This window comes from Anopheles gambiae, chromosome 2 (genome assembly GCF_943734735.2).
Source record: "Anopheles gambiae chromosome 2, idAnoGambNW_F1_1, whole genome shotgun sequence".
In the NCBI taxonomy this organism is placed as follows: Eukaryota; Metazoa; Arthropoda; class Insecta; order Diptera; family Culicidae; genus Anopheles; species Anopheles gambiae.
This window is the reverse complement of record NC_064601.1, coordinates 20,544,059-20,571,083: the sequence shown is the minus strand read 5'-3', so window position 1 is coordinate 20,571,083 and position 27,025 is coordinate 20,544,059. Positions and strand designations below refer to the sequence as shown.

At 49.8% G+C, this 27,025-nt stretch overlaps 3 protein-coding genes across 3 annotated transcripts in view; 2 read left to right on the top strand and 1 right to left on the bottom strand.

The window, feature by feature from the left end:
- LOC4577335 (mucin-2) overlaps positions 1–13,173 on the top strand; it is a 45,207-nt gene extending 32,034 nt beyond the window's left edge. The window contains exons 2-4 of the mRNA XM_061648631.1: positions 7,238–11,652; positions 11,731–12,467; positions 12,544–13,173. Coding sequence (XP_061504615.1) covers positions 7,238–11,652; positions 11,731–12,467; positions 12,544–12,763 — 5,372 coding nt within the window. The 3' untranslated portion in view covers positions 12,764–13,173. The remainder of the gene's footprint in view (positions 1–7,237; positions 11,653–11,730; positions 12,468–12,543) is intronic.
- A 251-nt stretch (positions 13,174–13,424) lies between these two features.
- On the bottom strand, positions 13,425–15,458 carry LOC1273584 (adenylosuccinate lyase). The gene is made up of 2 exons (XM_312577.6): positions 14,860–15,458; positions 13,425–14,788 (listed from the first exon to the last, which is right to left on the bottom strand). Exons 1-2 carry the CDS (start codon positions 15,004–15,006, stop codon positions 13,484–13,486), a joined length of 1,452 nt encoding a protein of 483 aa, XP_312577.3. The 5' UTR covers positions 15,007–15,458; the 3' UTR covers positions 13,425–13,483.
- A 2,601-nt stretch (positions 15,459–18,059) lies between these two features.
- On the top strand, positions 18,060–26,693 carry LOC4577334 (fatty-acid amide hydrolase 2). The gene is made up of 4 exons (XM_563817.5): positions 18,060–19,123; positions 24,204–24,747; positions 24,825–25,393; positions 26,191–26,693. The coding sequence occupies exons 1-4, from the start codon at positions 18,950–18,952 to the stop codon at positions 26,461–26,463; spliced, it is 1,560 nt and encodes a 519-aa protein (XP_563817.4). The 5' UTR covers positions 18,060–18,949; the 3' UTR covers positions 26,464–26,693.
- The last annotated feature ends 332 nt before the right edge of the window (positions 26,694–27,025 follow it).

Below are 27,025 nucleotides of genomic sequence, written 5' to 3'. Positions count from 1 at the left end.
TGATTGATGGAGACTCGATGCGGTTGGTGAATAATGCGAGTCAAGTGGTTCGCGAAGAACACAGATCGTCGAAGTCGTCTGTCTGCTGTGCCCACAAGCTGACGTCACTGCAGGTGCCGCTAGAAGCGAGCCACAGCGCATTTACCGACCGAAACACTGGCCAAACCGCGGGGTAATTAAGTGCCGGGGCCTCGAGCAGGAGCAAAAAATTAAAGCTCACACAAGACACGAGCCTTTCCGCGCAAGGTCCATATTTATATTTTGGGACAAAATTAGTGATTCCCCGTTTGGCGAACGTTTAAGACGTTTAACGGTCGTGTAATAGCGTGCAGCAGCAGAAGCAGCAGTTTTAGCCACAGTAGAACTTGCTGCCAGAACCACTGCAAACCTTTCGGCTGTGTCCTTGAGCAACTAATGAGGTCAGCCGCAGGGTGCGTCTGTGTGTCTGTACATGTGTGTCTTTTGGGGGGTTCCCTTAGTCTTCCTACATTGGAGCTAAGCGAATAAAAACGGAAGGACAGCATAAATTCTTGCCGAAGGTAGACATTAGATTCTGTTCGATTATTAAGAACCAGGAGTCTGCCTGGTCAGCGTTTTAAAACTAAATGGCAATCGGCCGGGGCTCCTAAGCCCAGACACGCTTAGCATAAGAATTTGAGGCAAACATAAGATAAATTAAGGTCCCTGCACAGCATAAATTATGTTACCTAAAATGGTAACAGAAACCTGTCCTAAAAAAAACCACCTAATGATCTCGGAACTAAGACTACTACTGCCCAGCCCCGAGGGCATGAATGGTCACAAAAGATTTACAACAACAGCAACATCAACATCCAAAATTATCAGAAGAAGTAATGCTGCAAATTCTAAAGGAAATTGTGCATAAAAAAACAGAACCGGCTGTCAGCCGTTTTTGGGACCTTTGGGGAGGGGGGGATGAAAGCAAATGTATGTAGTTCCATCAAATCGTAATCAAAACTGCCACTTAAGGAGAATGCAAAACGAATGCTGCCACCCTTTTCCGTTAGGCATTGATCGCCCTTGCCATCGCACCACCCCACCCCCGGGAACGGTTGTATGAAAACACGTTTTCGTTCTTGTTGTGCCCGGAAGGGGGATCCAGCGCCCGGTCGGTTTGGTGCGATCGCGGGAGCAGCGAATGAAAACCGGGAGCAGCGAATGAAAATTTATCTTGTAGAAGGGTGTGTGCGTGTGTCTGTGTACCACGAATCCCCCTTCACAAGAAGCGCACGAGCGCGCTGTGGCTGAGGCGCGGAACTACGGGAGCATGTTTTGGCTACCGAATTGAGCCTTTCCCCGGTTTTAAGCATTTTTTCTTGTCCGTGTGCTGCTTCACCCGTCCAGCTACACATCATTCATCACCGCGGGCTGAGAGGTGACCAACAGTTGTTTTTGCTCTCTTTATCATGATCGTGAATATGCTTCCTGTGCTGTTTTTTTTTGTTTTGTTTTTTTGTTGGTCGGATAGAACCGAAATCGCTGTAGAACTGTATACGCTTTGCTTGCTTTCAAGCTGGACAGAACATTTAATTTGACAGGGTTGTGTTTGTAAATGAAAAAAATAACATTTTGAATGTTTACTTATATGTATGCAAATCCTTTTTGAAAGAAAGGATATTTTGAATATTAAAAATGAACTAAAATTAAGACAAAAACCAATAAATTTATATGCCATTTTGGCTCTTTCCAACAAAGCAAGATCTTAAACATATGGATAGAACATTAGAATAAACTCTGATAAGAAACGCAAACAAAAACACGAAGCGAAGTTTGAAAGTGGACAGCGAAACAGCATGAAGACAACAACACGCGCGTGAAGTAAGAGGGCGAACACGCTCAAGAACCAGAACGACGTCAAACCGGTGATCCGCGCCGGTGGTGTCAGGAAAGTGGTCCCGAGGACGAGCATTTTTTGTCGCTTTATTTTTACTCTTATTTTATCGCGTGCCATGCCCGAGGGGGTTAATGTTGCCTGCTGCTGCGGCTGCTGCTGCCGTTGATGGTCCTGCGATGGGGTTTTTTTTATTAGCCCATTCCTTCTGTTCTTCTGAGAGTCTTCGCTACCTTCTCTCGGTCGCCGTTCCTTTCTTTCTTCGGTTAGACGAAATTTTAAGGCGAGCAGAAACAACGGAGCCATAAAAAATGAGATAAGAAAATGAGCAAAACAACCGTCCGCGTATAGAACATAAAATAATGAGCACGCAAAGAATTTGGAGCGAATTCAGGAAATGAAACAAAGAAAGCGAAGAAAAAAAAGACAATGAAAAAACCTCCACTGGCAAAGTAAGCAGCGAACCTCATAAAAACAAAAATTTCATCCATTTCTGATTTGCCTTTGCGCGGCCCCGTACCCTGTTGGGAAGGTTTGTGAAGATTTTTGTTTCGGCCCGGGGGGTGTTGTGGCCGCCCCCTTCATCCGTTCATCGTGTCACACTCCGCGCGATCCCCCTGTTTTTTACCAATAAATTCCTTACGGGCCGCGATCTTCATACGCCCGGCGTATCCGTTTTCAGGCTGCTGGTGTGTTTGTCGTCTTCATCGCCTCGCCTGCATGTCCTCCAGTGGGGTCCCGGACGCTTGGGGAGCAGTTTGCCGAATATCTCCTCTGCCCTACCTTATTTTTTTCCTTCGATCAGTCGTTCGAACGATCCTGTCGAGCACGGCGAACGCGCGCATGGCTAACGTTTACGGGATGAGGTTCAAATGTTGTGTCCAGCTGGCTTTCGGGTTGGTTGTGGTGATGGTCGCGCTGCTGGTCAGCGAGATCGTTTCGAAGCGATCGCACAAAACAGAAATAAAGATTTACATGGCACACAGAGCGTAACAGGAGAGGTGAAAAAAAACACACACACACACACACACAAGAGCTCTTTCGCATTCCTTCGTCGCGTTTTGGGCTCGTGCAAATATGAGAAAAGAATGCAAAGCAGCATTCAGAAGTAAAAAGTGCCCTCCCATATCCAACCACTTCCGCGTCCCGAGGTCCCCCGAGGAGTTTATTATTTTTGGGGTTCAAAAACGGGCACGGACTCAGAATGGTTTGTTTTTCACTTTGTGTGTGTGTGTTTTGTTTTTGGTTCTTGTGGTATAGTGCGGTAAGAATCGGATCGGTGGAAAAGAAATGCGAAATGAATACCTTGGCCATCATCAACTCTTCCGAAAGGTGATCAGCAACAGTGAAGGAGGGATTTGGTATCCTGTTTTTCTTTCTTTTTGTTTTTTGGTCATCCCTGTTCTCCGCTGTCCTTCGCGTTCCCCTCCCATCATCGTCATCAGTGCTGTTTGTCGCGTGTTCAGACGGGCCATTTTTGTACAATTCAAACAAACCAGCTGGCGTTCTTGCGCCTGTGTTCCAGTTTCGTTTGCGGCCGAGCATTATAACGACGACGGTGATGATGTTGTCGATGCTTTGATGGTGTTTCGTATATGGTGTCGCTTCCCCACAGTAGGATAGAGCGTAGCAAAACGAGGTGCTTAGTAGTGATTGGTGAGTTGTGCATTGTAAAGGCGAATGAAGACACTTTTTTCCCGTATAGTAGTTATCAGTCGTGCAATTGCATTACAAATGAAGCTTTAACGTTCATTCAAAGGGTTTGTCTGAAGTCTCGCCCAAACTATTCAGATACTCATCTGGATTGCGATCGAAGGAGGATTTGGTCCTGAGTCAGGCTCCTGAGATCCTGAGAGTTCACCTAAAAATGGATTGCCCTTCTCATGTCAGATTCTTGCCTTTGTGAGGCAAACTAACTGACCGGAATTAGATACCTTACGGAACTGCAAAATTATTCATTAATGCTTTAGTAAAACGTAATTAAATAATACGAAGGTTGCATACGTTTAGGGAAAATAATTTAGTCAAAATTTATATTATAATCAATATTAAAAATATATATATATATACATTCCTTACTTACAAATACAAAAATATATGCAATATAATAAAAAAACAGCTTTTTTTGGGGGAAAAACTGGATTCCTTTTAATTTGTTGCTTTTTTTGCGAACTCCCCATAGCTTATTCAGGGTCATTCCGAACTCAACTTTGTTTTTGTGATGCCATAAACCATAATAAATGTGTCGAATCCACTGGAAACCTACATCCCACCAGGCTGCTCCATTCGCAAATTATACGATGTCGATCGTCCCGCAGGGGGGGGGGGGGGGGTGGCTGTGCGGGTGGGCAGCAGTTTGCTCACTTCCGCCTTGATCTTGACCCTGCTAGCTGGCTAGCTTTGCTACTTATTTTTTGCCAGCTTCTTCGCTGTTTGTCCCGACGGCTTCCCCGCTATAAAAGCGTAGACGGACGCGGATTGAAGCTAAAAACAAAGCTATTTCGGTTCACACCCCGAACCCGGTAGCATCATCATCGTCTCCGCAACCTCCGCCAAGGAGTATTATGTATTCTGATGGATTAGTATGCCGCGCGAGGCGCGGGACAAAAGTAATAAGAAGAAAGAAGAAACATACAGAAAGATAGTAGCACGCAAACCCTGCACGTCTGCGTGGTGGTGGTGGGCATGCACACCACACAACAGAATTGATGTTTTCGATTTTTGTTTTGATTAAAATTTCGCTGCTCGTTGCACCTCTTCCCCATGCTCGTTCACCACCACCCTGCTTGGAATGTGAAGTTGAGCGGTGGTAGTAGGACACGTGATTCCTGGTTGGCATTGAAATTAGTTAACTAAAGATGCCTAAAAGCTGGTACTTACAAGTACATTAAAGTACCAAACCTTAGTTGTTGTAAAGGCACAAAGTGTTTCTGTCCCGCTCGTTCGAATGTAAAATAATTTAATAATTTAAACAAATTGACGATGACATCAATACACCCCCTCGGAGCACTCGCAATGAAGGCTTGGTTAGTGGTTTTTTTATGATGATACCCTCGGCCCCCGGATTCCATCGAGCCTTTGTCGGTCTGGCCTGTGTTTACCGAAATACCACAAGCAAAGCGATAAAAACAAAACCCTTCAAAACGAAACCAAACCTCAATTGGGACGTTTGTTTCATGTTATGCCGGTGGGGGATGATGTTATCGGCTGCGGGGGAACGGAACGAATATTTGCACCGACCGTGCATTGATGCACGTCGTCATTGCTCGACGATGGTCAAACTGCAAGCTCTGCATTGTCCGTGATTGGTAGAAGGTGGACAATTTGAACGGGAACCAGCGACCGCGCGCGCACACACACACGCATTTGATGTACACAGAGGTGTGAATTGTTTTGTCTCTTAGCTCCGGCGTCGCGATAATCCTCGCGCCATTCGGGTGGAGAGGAGAAGAATGAGGAGCTACTTTAACGATGCCCAATTTCGTGTGCAATACTCCATGCCTCGTTATGTGTTCGCTGTTCCGCTCGATCGATGATCGTCATGCAGTGCACGATCTTCATGCTACTCCCACTGGCCGGTCTGGTGGGGGAGCGGGGGAACGAAATCGGAAGATTTTTGCGATCAGAAAAAGGTAGGTGACCGAATTGAGGATGATCGGTCCTGGCGGCGCGGTCATCGACGTTATTAACATCTTCAAAGTGTCATTGCCGTTGGTGCCGCCGTTGCTGTTGATGTTGTTGTGCCGAATGTGATATGAAAGACATTGATTCAATGCAAATCAGAGTGCGACCGATGCCGCCGGATATTTCACGTTCTACTACAACATGTGGTTCTACAACAAATTGGCGAAAATAAGAAGAAACCCGATGCATCGTTTTTTTTTGTTACTGGCCTGGCCACTTTGGGCGAGTTTTGGGCAGGTTGTATTGGGGGTGATCGTGTTATATTCGAAACCAATTTTATCCTGCTATTTCTTGTGAGCTTGAAGGTGATCCTGTGCTAACGGAGCTAATGTCAACGAACGTGTTCTTTGCCAATTCCAGTTGAAGCTGCTATTGATATACATTTTATTTATTTGTTCTTGAACTCGATTGTAATATTATTTTGCTAATTTTACAAAGAAAACCCTCCTATGTACTCCACGTGTAACCTTCGGTTTGATCCATGCTAAAGCTGCAGTACAAACGAACGTTGCCCGATTTGTTGTTTGCCCGAACACAGTTGGGAGAGGTTTCACTCTATCTCTGATAAAAGAAGCAACAACACCAAAAAGCGTTCCCGCACCCCGAGCTAGGTGTGGAAGTGTTTGCTCTGCCGAGTGTTGTAAAAATTAGTAAACGCATATTGGCGGCGTTACTTTACACAACACCAACCAGCTTCAAGTGGTATTGTGCGGGTGGGAGGCTCAGGAATGCGTTAATGGGGGGTGGTTTTCAAAGCTTTTCAAGGCTGCTAGCCGTTGCCGTGACTATGTGTCCTTGCTTTTAAACGAACGGAATCGCACGATAAGGTGTAAGGTTGGTGCCGATGCGGCACTGAGATACAATCTGTCTGGGCTGCTGCACCCTTTAAGCTAACCTTGAACACAGTGAACCGTTTTTAAACAGCGTTCCTTTATTCGAATGAGTTAAATGTAATAAATCATCATCAGGCAGCAACAAAATCACGAAAGAACTCTGTTAGAAATGCATACATATCACATATCACACATATAACACCCAAATCCGTGTACCAACGGTATGTTAAGACCTTGTCATGCAATCGCAGAACGACTGCATAAGGCTACAATGTTTCAATTTGTGCTAGATCGGGACAAGCTGATAGCCCACCAGTACGAAGAAGTATGGTTTTCCGATGAAATGGAGCTGTTTTGCTGCCGGCCACTTTAATACTAGGTCTGCAGGTTCGGGTGACTGGAGGCGAAGAAAGAAGAAATATTATTAGCATAATTGAATAATTACTTGTCGTAGTTTTTTTTTCAACGCGAAAGAATTGCTTTCTCTTCTGCCGTACAGCCCGGCTCCATCTTTAGTTGTTATTTAACACCCTTTTTTACATAACCGTAGGAGGGGGTTGAGTGAGATATGCAAAGTTTCTCCCGGGTTGTAAAGTGGAACGCAATTATTATTCACCGCAGTGGCGCCGATGAACGCAACTTTATCCTTGGGTGAAGGGTAAATAGTTCTAATAGCTAGTAGCGTACTGACCGTTGTTTGGGGCGTGTGAGAACAAAAGCGACGTTGAAGAGCGGGGGAAGGGAATAATAATTTCGGTTGTACGTTAACACGTGTAGTCAGTGAAATAAAATAACCTGTTTGACTATAATCACGCCATGAACACTGTATTCTAATAAGCTTTTCTCATTTCATTCCCTTTCATTGCAGCACCCAGCAAGCCGGCCATCTTTAGCTCGCAGCAAACGGTGACGGGCACGATCCCGGAGCTGCCACAGGATACGGATAGCTTTAGCGAGATCGATCTTACCGCCAGCAGCGAATCGCAAGCCCCGTCCCGGCCGCCCACGATCGACTACAATCCGCTGCAGGATTTGGAAGATAGCGACGGACGAGCGGGCCCGGTCCAGTACGGCGACACCGGGGAGCAGTCGGGCGGATCGTACCTGCAGCAAACGTCGGCACTGACCGCCCAGTTTGCCGCCCAGCTGCCGAACGTCGCGTCAACGGTATTTTCGACCTTCAGCCGTGTCATCAAGGGCACCTCGCCGGCACCACCTCCAGCAGCCGCACCGCCGTCGTACGCAAACGACCCATCAGCGGCACACGTGGTCGGTACGTACGGTTCGCCGGCAGAATTTCAAACTACTACGCCCAGCAGCAGCAACAACAACAGCAACCCGTCGACGTTAGGGCCGTTAATAAATTCATCCGCGTACGACCCGTCGTCCGCCTTCGGTGCACCACCGCAAACCGCACCGGACGATCGTCAACATTCGGAGGGACAATTAGCCGCCGGACCGCCACCACCCGCACCGACGTTCTACAACCCGGAACAGGTGCCGTCGGCTGCGGGGCTACCACCACCGACCGCTCACGGGGGCATATCGAACACGTACCGGTTAGGTGGCAGCAAGAAGAAAACGTACGCGCATATACCTGGCCTGAACACCACCACCGCCCAACCGGTCCTTGGGTCGGCTGCATCATCGGCACCGAACGCTGCAGTACCAACACCCCCTGTAACCCATCCCTTTGTGACACCATCGGGACACTATCCGCCCGAACCCGTCAATCTAGGCGAAGTGAAACAGGCAGCACCACCGGAGAACGAAGAACTTCCCAAAGGCAAGCCGTCGCTGTTGAGCTACCTGCCGAGCAACATCCTTGAGAAGCTTCCCAAACCGAGCTTTGGCGGTGAGAAGAAGGAAGAACCGGCGGCCCCGTTCACTGGCGGAATACCAAGTGGATCAATCGCGGACCAATTTGTCGATGTCAATGCTGCACCGACAGGGGCACCGGTAACTGCAGTACCACCTCCACCACCGTTGGCAAGTGCTACGCCATTAGCCGCTACTGTACCGTCGTTCTTTGCGGCACCACCAGTAGTCGAATTTGCACCACCGCCAGTTGTAGCGCCGGCAGAAGCGAGCAGCAGCACCTTCTTTACGGCCGCTGCTCCAGAGACAGCAAATCCAGCAGGTCCGTCGGTACCGCCCGTCTCCGAACCGGTGGCAGCAGCTCCACCTCCGGTGTTTTTCTCGCCCGCGCAGATTCCAACGGTTCGCACGGCACCGTCCGTATCGTCGAAGAGCAATCCGTACAGCTCAACGCGTGCCTCGGGCGTTGGACGGTACAAGAACCCGCTGGCACCGATTGTGCCGCCCGTTGCTGGAGCGATATTTTTGCCGAATCAGCCACCACCGTTGTCTACTGCGCATCAGCTGGGAGCTCAGCCACTGCCGCCGCCATCTCAAACGGGACCGACAGCAGGCGTGCCACCGAGCATTTTTACGCCTCCTGTTGCAGCAGCTTCTCAACCGGTAGCTTTATCTAGCGCTCAAGAGGGCAATCAACCACAGCCACCACCACTGGCAAGTGCACCTCCAAGTATTTTCACGCCTTCTTTTGCGCCATCGGCAAATCCAGCACCGGTTTCAATTTTCAATCCAACTGCTCCAATTCCGGTCGTTTCGGATAAAAGTGAATATCCTCAACAATCGCCAATACCACCTCCACCATCGGAAGGCAGCGTTCAGCCTGCGTTGATTCCGGTCGCTACTTACCAAGGAACTGCATCAACTCAGCCAGAATCCGCCTCAGTAAAGGCCGAGGCTATACATCAATCTTCCCTAGGATCGATATTTAATCCATACGCAACACAGCAGCAGCCGCTAGAAGCGCAACAGGTGGACACAAACTTAAATTTCCAGCAAACGGTAACTGCAACAGAGCCTTTGTTTTATAAATCAGAAAATTTACCCATTGCCGCCCCAACCGCATCAAGCTTCCCACTAGCTGCTGAGTCGGTGCAAAATCAATTCGCTTCTTTTAGCATTGGAACTGCTACAGCGATTGCATCAGTCGCCTCGCAAGGCGTAAACGACTTCCCGTCATCGTTCCTAGGAACAGAACCAGCTCAGTCTCCCGGATCCGGTACCGCGAAACCTATCGTGGACAGTCGCTCAAAGTCGAGCGAAAACGTAGAACGAAGAACTTCCCAAAGGCAAGGCGTCGCTTCTTTTAGCATTGGAACTGCTACAGCGATTGCATCAGTCGCCTCGCAAGGCGTAAACGATTTCCCGTCATCGTTCCTCGGAACAGAACCAGCTCAGTCTCCCGGATCCGGTACCGCGAAGCCTATCGTGGACAGTCGCTCAAAGTCGAGCGAAAACGTACTATCGCCACCACCGCGGCCCAACTCGAACCTTAGCGAACCGGCAGCAATATTTCCCGGGTCAGTACCGCCCGCAGACATTTTCCTTCCTGACCCTCAAGAGGAAAAGCTTACTCAACTACCCGCTCAAGACTTGAACGGCAATAACGGGTTGTCCAACTTTTTCGGTACAAATCTTTCTCAACCAGCGATCCCGGTTGTTGAATCACAAACGAACGCAAACTTTGTTTTCCCAGCCCAGCAACCGATAGAGCAGCAGGCTAAGAAGACGGTGCTTGCATCGCCCGAGCCAACGCCAGCCATAAATCCGGTCGATTTCTTCAACAGCAACACTATCGTCCCGCAGGCAGACGCCACCGAAGCGAACACCACCAAAACGGGTCAAACCGTATCGTCCGTGCCGCTGTTTAACTTTTTCGGTCGTGCAGCTGACCCGGCACCACCGGCTGTTGTGCATGCACCGGCAGAAAGCGTACCGTTGGTGGAATCCACGCCCAAGGGTCCTGTGAAGGAAGCAACGCCTACTGCCAACACTACTGCGACTGAGCAAGCTGTTTCCTCGAGCGTATCGCACGTCAGCAGCTTCAGCAACCTCGCGAACGAACGCTACGACGAGGAAGGCGAACAGGAACCCGGCCGTATAGAGCCCGCCTCCAACGAGCCGATCTTTAGCAGCGACAATCTGTTCGACTTCAAAGCGTCCGCCTACCAGGACGGTGGTTTCTATTCGCGCGATACCGGCCGCACGTACGACACGTACGACGGGAACAGCAGCATGGCAGCGATGGCGACGACGAGCGTCGGTGCGCAGGACACCACCACCGGCACGACGAACACGGGGGGCACCTCGATAGCGGAGTCCAGCACCACCAACATTGCCTACCGGCCCACCTACAACCACTGGTTCTATCGGCGCGAGATCGAGGGCAAAAGCGTCTGGTCCCCGTTCACCATGGCCGACTCGATGTCGCTCGAGGACGGGCTGACGACGCTGCAGGCAAGGGGCGAAAGCGCAGACGCAGAAAACGACGGCAACCCGCCCGTGATAGTGCACACCGACGGCGGACGGTACGATGTGTCGATCAGGGAGCGAACGCGCACGCCCGTCTACTGGAAGGGGCCGGCCAACGAGGTGCGGCGGTGCTCCTGGTTCTACAAAACGGTCGACTCGCGGTTCGTACCGTACGAGGAGGAGGTGGCCGATCTGCTCGAGCGCGAGTACAAGGAGGCGGCTACGTCGGGCGAGTGGCACCGGCGGGTGACGATCCCGAACGGGGAAACGGTCGTGTTTCACGGACCGTCCGTCATCGTGCACTTCCTGCAGACACAGAATCCGGACACGTGGGGTGGCGGCAGCTCGCCTGTGCCCTCGACCACGAACCGGCCGCGCGTGGTGAAGCGTGGTATCGATGAGTTTAATATCGACGACGACGAGCCGGAAAAGATCGACCATTTGCTGTTCATGGTGCACGGCATTGGGGAGGCATGCGATCTGCGGTTCCGGCGCGTCGAGGAGGTGGTCGACGAGTTCCGCAGCATTTCCGCCCAGCTCGTGCAGAGCCACTATCGCTCGTCGTTCGATCGGGGCGATGTGGGGCGGGTCGAGATACTGCCCATCTCCTGGCACGACGATCTGCACTCGGAGGAGTCGGGCGTGGACGAGAAGCTAAAGTCGATAACGCTACCGTCGATACCGAAGCTGCGCCACTTTACCAACGACACGCTGCTGGACGTGCTGTTCTACACCAGCCCGATGTTTTGCCAAAGCATTATCGATGCGGTTGGCAAATCGTTGAACCGGCTGTACGCGCTGTTCTGCCAGCGCAATCCAACGTTCCATGGGCGCGTTTCGCTGGCGGGCCATTCGCTCGGTTCGTTGATACTGTTCGATCTGCTGTGCCATCAGAAGCGTGCCGAGCAAAAGCAGTCGTGTGAGCCGGAGAATTCGGTAAGCATTTAAGGACCTCCTCAAGGCCTCACCCGTCATGTACGCTAACAGTGTAATGATTTGTTTTGTTTCTTTCAGGAGAATCCCGACGATGATACGGTATCACCGCTAACGCCACACCATGCCTTCGTCAACCATCGGCCTCTGGTGCGCAAATGCTCCCAGCAGATCAACTACGAAGTGGGACCGGCCGGTACGGGCCAACCGTACATAACCTACCCGCAGCTAATGTTTCAGCCGAAGATGTTCTTCGCCCTCGGCTCACCGATCGGTATGTTCGTGACGATACGCGGCATCGATGCGCTGGGCCTGGACTTTAAGCTGCCGACGTGCGACGGGTTCTTTAACATATTCCACCCGTACGACCCGGTCGCGTACCGCATCGAGGCACTGATCAATCCCGATCTGAGCACGCTGGCCCCGGTCCTGATACCCCATCACAAGGGCCGCAAACGGATGCACCTGGAGCTGAAGGAGACGGTACTGCGGGTGGGCAACGATTTGCGGCAGCGCGTCACGGACGTGTTCCGCAACACGCTCGACACGGTGTACTCGCTGACGGCCATGGGCTCCAAGCCCGATCCGAAGGCGATACAGAAGGAGGTGGATAAGGTGCTGCAGGATCAGCTGAAGTTTGATGCCGCCGGCTCGACGTCCAACCTGTCGTCCGGCACGAGCGATGTCGATAGTGGTGAGACGAATCTACCGCTCGGCAAGCTGAACCAGTCCCGGCGCGTCGATTACGTGCTGCAGGAGGCACCGTTTGAGTTCATCAACGAGTACTTGTTTGCGCTGACCAGTCATGTGTGCTATTGGTAAGCATATGCTCCGGAGCGGCGAGGGGTGTGCATCCTTTGCTTACTATTTTGCTTTTGCTCTCCTCTTTTCCAGGGACTCCGAGGACACGATGCTGTTTCTGATGAAGGAAATCTACAGCAGTCTCGGCGTACAGACGGATCATCAAGTGCCGCAGCAAACGATGACGATCGAGCGGCCACTGGCCGGCACCAGCCCTACCGTGGCCGCCTCAAGCTGCTCTTTAAACAGCAATTACAATCTGTTCCCACAGGAAGTGCCACCGGCCCGAGATGCGCCTGACAATCGGCTATAGTTTGCACTGAGAGACAATTATGCTAATTTTGTTTGACACACACACACATACACCCGTAGCACACGGACAATAGGCCCTAGGCTGCAATACCCTGTGTATGGTCTTATCTAGTTGCTTACCTCGTTGTTTAAGTGGTCCTTATTTAAGAGTATTTTAATCGAGGGTGTACAATTTATGTTTCTCTTAAGTGTTTTCTTTTCCTCCTACTTGTTTTACTTAGTCTGTAGCTTGTTTGCTTTTTAAATCATAACGGAACGCGTGTAAAAGAAAGTTGTTGCAAATGGTTCGTCCGGAAGGTGTAGTCAGCTCGGTAGGTTTAGAACACTTGATATATCAACGCAGTACAGCGCACATTGTATCGTGCTAGGTTAGCTAAAACAATAATAAAAAAAAGTTATTTAACAGAAAAAGCTTATCAAAATGAGATTTCCAATGGTCTTGCTCTATCATGGACACGAACCACCTGTACGCCATAGTGAGAATGATCGAACCTCACGCATGAGATGATTATTCTCACTTCACTCAACTCACTTGAACGTCTCATTCTCGCTGCACGTGCGACCATTACCGATTTTCTCATAACGAGATGATAATAGACCAATTTGTCAAATTGACCTTGCCGGCCAAGTGAACATAATAGTGAATCATTACAGTCGCATAATTTGGAGCAAAAGAAATCTTTATTGCTACATGAAACCGTTCCCTCGTCCCGCTCTTCCATCAAATGTTCAGCTGCGCCGACTTGGTAACGACCCTGTCCGCATAAAGCGCCACAACGGGGTTCACTTCCTCGGTCACAAACTCAACCACCTGTTCCGCCGCCCGGCCCGTGAACGTTTTCGGATCGAGTATTCTGCTCAGCTGCCCCAGTATCGGCGCAAAGTACGGATCGGCCCGGATACGCTCCACCAGATCGTTGTCCTTGCCGTGCTGCTTCACCTGTGCGCCGGCCTCGTGCGACAGGACGCGAATCTTCTCGTGGCACACCTGCCGATCACCGCCCGCCTTCACCATCGCCATAATGACGTTCTCGGTCGACATGAACGGCAGCTCCTGGGCGATGTTGCGCTCGATCACCTTCGGGTACACGACCAGCCCCTGCGAGATGTTGAGCAGCGTCAGCAGACAAGCGTCCGCCGACAGGAACGCCTCGGACAGCGTCAACCGCCGGTTCGCGGAATCGTCCAGCGTGCGCTCGAGCCACTGCGTCGCCAGCGTGTTGGCCGCGTTCGCCTGCAGCGTGATCAGATGGCGGGCCAGCGCACAGCACCGCTCGGAGCGCATCGGGTTGCGCTTGTACGGCATGGCGGAGCTGCCGATCTGCGTCTGCTCGAACGGTTCCTCCAGCTCCTTGCGCGAGGCGAGCAGCCGCAAATCGGAACACATCTTGTGCACGGTAGCGCCGAGGCTGGCCAGCGCCGACACAATCTCCAGATCGACCTTGCGCGAGTACGTCTGGCCGGTGACGGCGTAGTACCGCTCGAACCCGGCCAGCCGCGTGACGGTTTGGTCGAGCTGGCGCACCTTCGCACCGTCGCCGGCGAACAGCTGCAGGAAGGAGGCCTGCGTACCGGTCGTGCCCTTGACGCCGCGGAAGCGCAAATTATCCCGACAGGCGCGCAGCGCCCGCTCGTCCATCAGCAGATCCTGGATCCAGAGCGAGCACCGTTTGCCGACCGTCGTTAGCTGGGCCGGCTGCAGATGGGTGAAGCCCAGCGTGGGCAGCTCACGATACTGCATGGCAAAGTGGGCCAGCTGCTTAATGACGCCCACCAGCTTCGGCAGCAGCTGGTCTAGCGCGTCCTTCAGAACGAGCAGATCCGTGTTATCGCCCACGAAGCAGGAAGTGGCCCCGAGATGGATGATGGGTGCGGCCAGCGGGCACTGCTTGGCAAACACGTGCACGTGCGCCATCACGTCGTGCCGGGTGAGCGCTTCCTCAGCCGCGGCCGCCTTGAAGTCGATGTCTTCGACGTGCTTTTCCATCTCCGCGATCTGTGCCTCGCTGATGTCCAATCCCAGTGCCTGAAACAACATTCCAGTGCATCGGTACACTTTAAGCACAGGCAGAAACAGAACAGTCAACGAAGACATACCTTTTCCGCCTTCGCCAGCAGGATCCATAGCTTGCGCCAGGTGGAAAACTTGTGCTGATCGCTGAACAGGTACTGCATCTCCTTGCTAGCATAGCGCGTGCTCAGCGGCGAGCGATAGCCGCGGAATTCAGCGTTTAGTTCGGCCATTCTGCACTCTACGGGTCTTGCAGTCGGTGGATGGTCACAGGATGTCTCGCCAATGCCAAGCTTCTCGTCAACAACAGACAACTGGATCGTCTGATTCTCGATCGTACACTGTTGGTAACTGATCGCTCGGCCGTCGCTCCAAATCTCCGATCAGATAAGTGGTCGAGGTCTTACGTACTCTAGCAGGACTAGTTTGTTGTCGTCGTGCGGACCCTGATAAGCACCGAATTGCGTAAAAAACACATGGCAGGTTGTTTACAATGTGTCTGTTTGCTGTTGTTGTTCTTATTCTTCCGGCTTTGGGGAGATTGTGCTATGTAGGCAGTTGCGTTTGTGGGAATCCAATGTCGAACTGAAAACAGTTAGGAAATCGTTTCGGGAATAATTATTAGCTGTAATACCATTGATTATAAAGCTTTGTTTATTTTATTAATAGTTTCAATACATTTTTCATATCGCCAATAACGATTTTATTTAACTGACATTGTGCTACTGTCAAGTGTGTTTATAGGGATGGTTTCAATACGTCAAGTCGCTTACCACAGGGTGGCCGTGTTGTGTTATACGGCATGAATTTGTGATTGTTTTGAGGGAAATGATCGATAAAAATGAATAAGACGGCAAAAACATAGTAAATTAAATAATGCAGCAGCTTTAAGCAGGAATAGTAATTAAAACAATGCAAATTAGCAGCACTGTTGGTGGTTTGTCAGCTTGTGTGCAACTGTCCGAAGGACGGTTGTTGTTTGATTTCCCGGAAGACTGTTATACAATGTTTGATTTGGCGCAATTTTGGTACATTTCCTAGCTGAAATTTGAGCCATTGTAAATATAACTACAAATGAGATGCTTTTACCAAGTTTAGGATAATAGAATTGCCGATTCCAAAGCAATATTTTTTTACAATACAACACAATCCTTAAGGAATATAGATAATCTTTTCAAATTAACCCACTTTTGCAGCGGTTAGAAACACGATTGAGCTTCATGATCCTATTGTATCATTATATTCAGTGCAATTATCCTTTCGTAGACAGCCCCGATAATGCAGCTACCCTTGAACTGTGCGGCCCAGATAGGAAGCGGTTTTGTTTCAGTGAGCACGAACCCCCTTCCTCTACGACTCAAACCTCTCACGACATATCCACCACGATGTTTTTCACTCCCCCCGATCACCGTTGTGCACCGATCACCGATCACTAGCCACGACGGCGATGTCCACCGATCTATCATTTTACCCATATTCGGACCTGTGCGTATGTGTGTGTATGTGTGAATGTGTGCATTGGCAAGAGAGAAATTTCTCCGACGGCTCCATCTATGGCCATGTGCATCGGCGGTTCCAGAACAACCACCCAACCGACCCCAAACAGCCCCTACCACCAGGGACGGTCATCGTCTGTCCGCTAGCTGGCTTGATGTAACTGACCTTCGGTAAATCTAAAGTCAAGGGTACGATCGCCAGCTCGATCGAGCGTGGCAGTCGTGTGGCGGCCGGTACGATAAAGCGATATATGCACTATCGGTTGGTGGTTCGCATCAACGTATGCTTGCACTGGCGCTTTCTGAAGCTCCAGCTCGAAACATTCACTTCCGCAATCGATGTACGCGTGTGGAGGTCTGCGCAGCTGGAAACTGGATGCGCCACACGGTCAACGATCCGCAGAACGGGTTTTATGGGTTTATACGGGTTTTTATGTATCGGTATCGCGATGAAAATGAAACTAAACAGAGTGTCTAGCATGGTTTAACACTTTAAAGGAACTTAATTAGCAAACCCATTTTTTGTTTGTACAATAAAACAGTACACCACCATACTGCCACCCCATCTGTTGAGGGGTTCAATTCGTTCCATCAACGATTAAAAATGCATTCAAAAGGTATTAGGGAAATAAAAAACCCCCCAAAACCATTTAACTACCGCGGTGCTAATCACGTCACACGGGCATGTCGATTTGGGGGAAAGATTCTAGATAAGCGGACCCCCCTTGCAAAACCGCCATCGACCTTAATTAAACGATAGCGGTTAAGCCGCAATTTGAATTGCGACACTCCACAACCCTTCGAGTTCCTGCGTGTCACAGCCAGCCGGGTACGGAAGCGCCGCATGGCACAGGCACGAAAAACAGTGCCACAAAAACAAAGAAAAACAATGCGACGAAAGGAGGCATCGCGTCGTCGTGAACTTGTCCTTGGCCGCGACCTGCGAGCGCCTCGTTGGAACGGTGGTCTGCGCGCATTCGCTTTCTTTTGCGCACGGTACGGAGAAGCGATGAAGCGGCGAGGAGAGAACCGAGCAGAACCGACGAGCAAACGTACGCACACATCTCGGCGCACAGGTTACAATTAAGAGTGTGCCACAGGGTCATCGAGACATGATCACCACCACCAACCACCACCGTTGCCGCTGCTGTGCCGTAATTGGGGTAATGTCACGCCGGCTACCCAGCACGCCAGCCGGCAAAACCGCACTGGTTGGATGCTGCACGGAACGGAAACCGATTCTTTCTCCCCGCCTCCTTTTCTTTGCACGGATCAATGCTCATTGCTTTTAACGAACGCACAATACACACGCACGCACGCACGCGGTCGGGCGGCCCTTTAGTGACTCTTCTTTGCCGAGACACGCGCGTGTCACAGTGCGCAGACGGGGAGGGATCAAATTTATCGCTCCATCGGGGCGAGGTGCGCCCCAGGGGTCACAAATGTCATCAAGGCCGCCGATCCAGCTCCCTCTCCCCCTATCTTGTCCGCGCTGAGATGCACAGCAAAAAGTAACTACGGCGATCCCGTCATCCCAAGGCATCTGGACGGTTCTTTATGGTGCGGTTCAGTGTGTTTTGCTACTGATCGTACTCTCGCTCGCTCTCTGTCTCTCTCTTGTTTTCGCTCATCCACGGGAACACATCGCCGTGATAAGCCGCCACGGACAAGAATGCCGCTACGGTAAGAGAATCCGGCTTCATCCTCCCTCCCCCGCTCCTTCCACTCCCACCCACCCCAACAGCACCATCATCATCCCCTCCAGACACCCAGGCAGGCGCGAACGTAGGAACGCGCACGGTACACGCGCGAATCGTCCGTCTATCCGCAATCCACCGCGCGACAGTCGAACGTTGGCTTGCGTACGGTTCGGATCTGTTTTCGCGTACCCGGTGGCGCATGATCGACACAGTGTCGTGCGCAAACCGAGCGTTTTGAGAACGGCAGAGAACCTCACACCACCTCAGAAGGCACCGAGCTTGTTTAAAGGCATCGCGTAAACATCAGCAAGGTGCAGTTTGTGAGGATAAGAGAAAGCGAATAGCGCGAAGCTATCAGTGTGCCATTTCCCCACCTCTCCAAAGTGCCACAAACACTACGGGGACTATTTTTTGTTTGTTTTTTTGCGGGAACGTTCCTTCCAGCGTAAGGAATCGGCCCGAAAGCATATCAGCGTAAGGCACCGGGGGATTGTGAAAAGTGAAAATAGAATAGCGCTCGGTTGCTGATTAGTGCAGTCGCACAGCCTACTGTGACGCCATTTGTTGTTGTTGTTGCATCCACACCTATTCCAGCGGCAGGAGAAGGTGGGCCCTCCGGAGGAACATCACACCGTTCGATAGAGATTAAAGTTAGTTGCGCGTCTGACGTACGACCGCCCGGAGCCGCTAGACGTTACGCAATTTGCCTGTTAGGTGCAATCGGTTCTGTCTGTCCACGCGCCTCCCCCAAAGCGACAAGTTCCTGCGGCTACAAGTGTTGGGTAAAGAAAGGACCCGTAATTGGTTTAATTGAATCGTTTGCATAAAACTTTCTACCGGAGTGTGTTCGCGCGTGTGTGTCTCCTGCGTTGCAGCACAGCCTACTACTCATCGCACTTACAGTAGTGCTTGAATGCAACAGCCTGTGTGCTGGTGCCGATTTTTTTGCTGAAAAACGGAAACTTTTCTGCACAGAGAACATGGAAGTTTGGTTGGTGTGTTTGGGGCTGTTCCTGCGCCTGCTGAACGTGCTGCTGAAACCGATCGTCGCGTTCATCGGCGGACCGAAGCGGAGCGCCCGCTTTCCGGAGATACGCAACGATATGCTCAACATTCCGGCGGTCGATCTGGCCGAGCGGATACGCAACAAGGAGGTAAGCCACGCCGTCCTGCACGGCCTTGACCTTTTACAGCACCGACCAAACGGAGCAGTGGTAGTAAAAATTGTTAAAGTTCAATCAACCAAGCAGCGTGTACTAAAAGGGAGATAGAGAGAGTGAGAGAGAGAGAGACGAGGAAACGAAAAGGTACAAAGCGTCATCTAGCGGTCAAGTGCACTACAAAACACCACGAACGGCACTTTTTTGTTGCCGCTTCAATGGTAGATGACCTCAGCCACTTACACCGGAGCCTACTTGGACGCTCTTCCTTTGGAGATCCACAAAACTTCCCTTCCAATTCTACAAGGAAGTGAGTAGGGTGCGTACCAGCACTAGGTTGCCAATTTGTTTTCCGGCTTGTTTGTTCTACCAACCGAATTGCTCGGGGTCCGTCCGAAGTGTACAACAAGACCGTAAAGTAAACGTTAGCGCGCCCAGAGGCAGCAAAACAACGGTGAATGAATTTTCAAGAGCCACACACCGTTTGCTCGTGGCCGTGTGTTTGTTCTGAGTGCTTCAAACCTTCTTTCCCTCCGTCCCGAGTCATCGCGGATGGATGCGGATTAGAATCAACAGCGAACGGCAGTAATGAACAATGCTCGCTAATTGTGTGAATATATGCGTTTTATCGCGATTTAGATGTGTGATGAGCAATAGGTACCGATTTTACGTGCGATTCTAATTAATTCAAATATTATGAAGACACTTCGAATAGCTTTTTTTTTCAAATGTAAATATGCATACTCCATCTTTGTTTTTTTTTAAATTATAATGTGTGCATAATGTTTGTGAGCAGTTTTGGCTGATGTGGGAAAATAAGACAATAAATCTGTTGCGGAATAAGTTCCTAGAGTGCAATCAGGAGTCCCCAATCAATTCCGCATGATAAAGAAGAGAAATGCGAGACAAAATTGTTAAGTTTTAGTCATTAAGTACAAAATTATTTAAATTCATCTTGGCCTATCAACAAGTCCATCTTTGCTTCAAATCCGTTACAGGATTAATACTTTTAGCACCTTTTCTTAACTCTTTCTTCCTGGAAATTGAACTTTAATTGATGGGAAGTGGATGTTACGGCACTTTTTCTTTGAAAGGCTCAATTAGAATCCAATAAGAATTTCAAAGCAAGTTTGAGTCATACGGAGTCAGTATTAACAATTATCGTCCTTTGTTGTTATTAGTTTGAAACTAATTTGTTAATTATTTAAGTTTAAATAGTTAGTTTAAGCTAAATTTACTAAAAAGTTACTTTTGAAAAAGACTAAATATCAGTGAGAGAAGTCTGGATCCCCGTGGTACTCTCTTATCCAGATTTTACTGCATTTATTACTTCCTTTGTTGATATCTCTAGGAGTGATGATGCTTTTGTTTGAGTTGTTTATTAGTTATTTGTATTGAACACTTTTTGTATTATCCCGGGATAAGAAAGGAGAAAGGACATACAGGGTTTTCCAGGAGTTCTCATAGCTGTGGGATACTATATGAACTCTTTCTTCTGTGAAATGAACTTAATATAACGGGAAACGGCACCCTTGTTGGACCCTTGTTGGACAAATGCAATAGGAATTTCCAACTAGCCTGTCCAAAAAGGTTGCCATAGAGTCGAATTTCCAACATATGAAGTTCACTTCACATAAGAAAGAGAGTCCAGGAAGTGTCCCACAACTATGAGAACCCCTGGAAAACCCTGTAAGCTTCCTTGGTTATCCCCATCCCAATACCTTGTGCTACTCTATCCATTGTTAGCACAATAAACATACAATTTCATAACAAAAAAACTCAAACGGTAATTCTTATTGCTTTTTGCGGAAGTAGTTAACGACAAGCAAAACACTTAACAGCTCGTTTGACATACTTTTTTCGCCGCAAATCAAACAAATCACATTTGTTGCGTTTTACAAGCACCGGAATAAGGACTGACCATCGCTAATGCAATGCAGCAATGCTTCTGCCATTGTTTTTGACCGATCGGGATAATGCGCCATTAGCATGCTCCCGCGTTTCGATAGAAAGTGAACGACCACATGCTACTTCCAGCTATGGGCATGAATGGGGGTGTTTCCCTTCGACGGGGAAGAACGAGTGGGACAGGGCGAGCGAGGGAGAGAGAGAGATAGATGAATAAAGTACACGCTAAAATTGAGACACAGGTGCGCTAAACAAACAAACAAACAACTAACCAGTGGCCACGTAATTAAGACGAATTGTTACGAGGGCAAGCCAAGAAGTTCTGTCTCGTTGCTTGGTGGTGGTGTATGCGCTGTGTAGGACGACTACCCGTTTAAGGTTGATGGCATACATAATTGGCGCCCGCTCTAAGAGGCTCGACGACGACTTGAGCCGTGAACTCGTCCTGACCAGAACGCCACAAAATCATCAACAACAACAACAACAGCTTTGACCTCATCGTTCGGGTCGATACTGTGTGTGCGTGTGTGTGCGATATTGTGGCGTACAAATAATAAATGCCGCGCGTGTTACCATTCATGTTCTTGCGGTTCTTGCTCCAAGCCTGAAAGGGTTTCATGGCCTACCGTAATGGTGATGGGGCCTGTGCCTCTCAGGCAGGCAGTTGACCACCGTCGTCAAGGCACGGCCGCACGCATAATTTCTGCGCAGCAGAACCCGTTTCGAAATCGTTGCTTAGAATCGATTGCTTGAATTAGTGAGAGGAAGCGAAGCGGGCGGTAAGAGGTTGAATTGCTTTTGGAAAGCGAAATCGAAAGAAAGAACCGACCGGTCGGATGCTGTATCCGGTTCTGAATCGCTTGCGTTGTTGTTGTTGTTGTTGTTGAGATGTTGATCAAGCACATTTGGTTGTTTGCTGTCTGGTAACTTTTGCTTTCAGCATAGTCTGTTGCTTCCCTGATCAAAAAGATCAAAAGCGATCCTCATTTGCATTGATTAGCATGCGAAAGCAACAGTTGGAGTAAATTCGTATCCCAAACGACGAATACCGCAAGCTTTCAAAAGACGTATACCGCACCCACGTGCATTGTGCCGACTAGTTTCCCCCGCGCGAACATCTTGCTCGATCCCGCCGTCGAATCTCAACCTTGACCTTGGCCAAACGGTGGCTGACAGTTTGCGGGCTAATCTAGTTGTGCGCACGCGGAAGCTCAAATATAACGGAAGTTTTTCGGGTTTTTCGGCCGGGCGCAAAACTGGATGATACGATTCGATGCTAATAGATGCTAAAAGATTGTGTACCTTATACAGTGGTGCAAAAATCGTCCCACCCTCCGTCCAGGGGGTCTGGGACCAAACAGGCTTTTCCAGTTTGCCCATTTCGATACCGATCTAAACGCAAACTGCGCAAACCCTCGCACGCATGCGATTTGTCCCCCAACCAACGACAACTTCATCGTTGCATCGATGCGACGACGTGTACTGCGCTCAATGTCAATGAAATGGTCCGAAACATACGCGGCGGCTCCCCCCCCTCCCCCTCGATTCTTGCGCGTGACAAAACATACGCACCACCAGTAAGTGCTGCCCACGTGCTGCTGTTGTGTACCAGCTGTTGAGCGTGCGTGATGATTATGCGCGATCGTGAAGCTTTCAATTGCGCCGGCGGCCGCATAGTGTGTACGCGTACACTGTGGCGGTGTTCGATTTTTAGGTGGATTGAAAAAATGGCACAGTAACGTTGCGTTTGTTTGGAAATCAATTAGAATAACTTACAAACCAAAAAGTGAAACGTCTTCTTCCCTTCTTCTTTTGTACTTCGGATGCCAGAGCGCTCTTTTGATGAAGCGTTACATTATTATAAGCACGCATAAGTTCGTGGCCTTTTTATATCAAAATTTGACTCATTTTTTTCATATTTGTTATTCTTAGTTCCAAATATGTACCGTCATTTTCCAATACTGTTTTTCAGCCCTTGAAGTTGAATTTTTGATGCCGTAGGCCTTACTATTTCTGGGGGTTTTCTACTACTTTTTACCGGAACTCATAGCAGAACAATCGGCGTTTGTGGTCTCTCGCCTTCTGAACATATTCCTTACCTTTTGTATCATTCCATTGCCTTTTTCTTACCTCTCGAATACTCAGAACAGAATTCCTTATCTTTATTATCATTGCTCCCATTGCTTATAATCGATGGGAAACGACTGGCTGAGACGCTCCAAGCGACCTATTGATGTGTTTGTGCTGGATTTTCATCTAGCATTGCCTTTCCGAGTGTCCATCCTCAAATATTAGTGGCACGCTTTAATTCAAAATTACCATACCTCATGTGTTATCCGTTGAAACAAATAACAAACATACGCAAGTGGCGACATCTAACGTCAAAATTTTGATGCTACTAATTAGTTACTATGAAAATGGGTTGTCAAAAACCGATCGTTTAACTTGTCTGAGCTCATATTGTTGTTTACTTTTAATTCAGTTTGTTTGCTTCAAGGTTTCAATGTACAGAATTTTATGAAATTCTTGTATCACTATTATGTTACGGGACACTTCCTAGCCCGTTTCAATGCGGTACAAATCGAAAAGCAAAAAAACAAACAAACAGCTCGTACAATTTGAAGCGTAATTGTGCAATTGTACTCTGTTAGTTTGTTTCCGCTTCCACTCTATAGCAACCATTGATCTGAGTCTGAAATATTTGGCCTACTTTTCTGACGACCCAATCCATCTTCTTCCGGCCTTCCTCTCTGCATTCGGTCTGCCTGCTTGGCCTACTGTGGGATATAATCGTTTGCAAACGGCAAAGCCACCCCGGTGGCGTCTAATCATCGCCCATTAGTGTGCCCGATCAGGTACCGTGCAAAAAAAAGAGGAGCACAAAAGCAATTGGCAAACACACACAGACAAATACTTGCTCGAAGAAACAAAAAACTTAACCGCGACTGCACAACAAAGAGGATTAGAGCCGAGAGTGGCCACAGAAACTGGAGGGAGGTGTCGCAATTTTGCAACTTCCAAACACTCTCCCTTTCTTACACGTTGTGCTTTTGTGCTGTTTTTTTAAACCTTTTAATGTAATTGATACACAGCGATCGTTTAGGTGTGTGCTGTGTGTTCCCGACTAATGTTTCTTTGCACTTCCTTGCCCTCGTTTTACCGCCAGCTTCGTTCGGAGGATGTGGTGCGCGCGTACATCGATCGCATACGCGAGGTTAACCCGCTGATCAATGCCGTGGTGGAGGAGCGATTCGAGGCCGCAATCGAGGAAGCGCGCAAAGCGGACGTACTGATCGGCGAAACGCAACCACTGTGGCTGATCAAGAACTACCCACTGCTCGGCGTACCGTTCACGGTGAAGGAATCGTGCGGGCTGCGCGGCGCTCCCATCACCGGCGGCTCCCTTGCCCGCAAGGGCGTGCGGGCGACGGTGGACGGTGAGGCGGTAGCGCATCTCCGAGCGGCCGGCTGCATCCCGCTGCTCGTGTCCAACACGCCCGAGTACTGTCTGAACTGGGAGTCGTACAATCACCTGACCGGGCGCACGCTGAACCCGTACGACAGTCGGCGAACGGCGGGCGGTTCGTCCGGGGGCGAGGGTGCGCTCATCGGTGCCGGCGCCTCCCTGTTCGGCGTGGGAAGCGATGTGGCCGGGTCGATCCGCGTGCCGGCACACTTCAACGGTATCTTTGGCCACAAACCGACGGCAGGTAAGTACGAGAGAGTGCCTTTTATTGAAATAAAATTCCAATCCGATTGACACCACTCTGCAACGTTCTTGTTTCAGGCGCCATCTCGATCCACGGCCACTTTCCGATGTCAACGGACGAAAAGTTTGCCCGCCTGCTGACGGTCGGACCGATGTCCCGGTACGCGAAGGATCTGCCCACGCTGCTGCACATCATGGCTGGACCGAACGCGTCCCGGCTCCGGTTGGACGAGTCGGTCCACACGAAGGACATCCGCATACTGTACGCGGAGGATATGGGCTTCAATCTGGGCCATCTGCCGGTGGATGACGACATTAAGATGGCACTCTACCGGGCGGTCCAGTACTTCAAGGGCCACGGGCTGGTGACGGAGCGGGCCGAGTTCGAGCATATGGCGGACGGGATGGAGCTGGCGTTCAGTGTGCTGCAGTCGCTCACGGACGTGCCGAGCATCTTTCACAATCCGGACAATCCGAAGGCTAGCCCCAGCTTGCTGTTGGAGCTGGCACGGTGTGCCGTTGGCCTGTCGCAGTACAGCCTCGCCGGTGTCATGTTCTATGTGATACTCGGGCTGAAGAACTTTTTCGCCACCGAGCGGCTCGAGCAGTACCAGCAGCAGGCAGCAGCACTGCGCAAGCAAATGATCGTAAGTAGAATGGATCGTACACATGGACCGGTTTCATGCATAATGCGACGGCTACGGTAGGGATGGGGAAAGTTGATGTGAAAAATCCGAAAATTTCGGAAACGACTCCGGAAGGTAGGTCCGCCCAGCATTATCCAAAGCCGTCTGGAATCGTCTGGAGCTGTCCAAAATTACCCGGAGTCGTCCGCAGTCGTAGTCATTTGGAGTCATCCAGAGTCATCTGTAGTCGACCGGAGCCTGCCGGAGACATCTGTGGTCGGAGTCGTCTTGATGTCGGCCAGAGTCGGTCGGATTTGCCTGGAGTCGGAGTCGTCTGAGGCCGTCATCGGCCGGTGTCGCCTGGAGTTTGAGTCGACGGGAGTCGTCCGTAGTTGGCCAGAGTTGTTCGAAGTCGCCCGGAGTTGTCTGGAGTCGGCCTAAGACCGCCGGTGCAATGTTATTGTGGTCAGGCATTTCATTTAGTGGTGTTTTTTTTCTTTTTTTCGCTTTACGCGTGTACTTCTTAAACTCCGGCCGACTACGACGCCCGCCAACCGATTCCGGTCGACTCCGGACAGCTCCAGACGGCCTTTGAACGACTCCGACACGAGCGGAACTAGTAGTTCATTCACTTTTTCTTCTTAGAACATGGTTTTGAAGCTCTGTGTTACGCCTGTAAGGTATGCAATTGAGCGTACATAAACGCCAGATGTTATGCAATTACTTTTGTTTGAACTTGTACATGGTCCTCAATTTGCTTGCTAAAAGTGTCGTTTACACCTTTTTTCTCACGTTTATCATCTTTCAACCCTTTCCAGGACACCCTCGGCACCGATGGTGTGTTTTTCTTCCCCACCTACCCGACGGCCGCCCTGCGCCACTACGAATCGTTCGGCCACATTATGGGCGTCGGGTACACGATGCTGTTCAATGCGCTCGGCCTGCCGGCCACCCACGTGCCGCTCGGGTTCGACCGGAACGGACTGCCGATCGGGATACAGGTCGTGGCCGCACCGTACCAGGACCGGCTCGGGCTTTGCATCGCGCGCGAACTGGAGGCGGCGTTTGGCGGTTGGAAGGCACCGGCCTGAAGCATGTGGCCTGTGCGTTGACTGAGCCAACGTTCCTTAGCCGTTTTGGTATCGTTAAGAGAGGTATACCGAGGAGGGAGTAAGGGAAGAGGGGGTAAGGGTGTCGTTCGTTTTAATTTATATGTTTTTTTTAAGTCAAGCGAGCAAAAAAAAAGAGCTATCGGTGCAATACAAATGTTACTTATGAAAAGAAAGTAATAAAAGAAATTCATTACTAAATATTTAAAAAACGAGTTTAAAATGTATATTTCATGATTTGTGACTGTATTGTACAGCTGGTTGCATAAACATAGGTGTTATCGTAAACGACACTGTCTGATTGTGTGAAATGCGTTACTAAACGCCGAAATGTATGCAACACGTACGGTCGATGTCGATGATGCAATTTTCACGTAGTTTAATGTAAGTCAGTGATTATTTTATAGCATCACAGGAATATATCTGTAATCGCTGCATATGCTGGTATCAAAATGATTCTTCTTCTTCTTCTTTGGCTCAACAACCGTTCTCGGTCATTGGTAAGCCTTGACCGCACTAGTGATAGGCCACTAGTGGGTTTGGT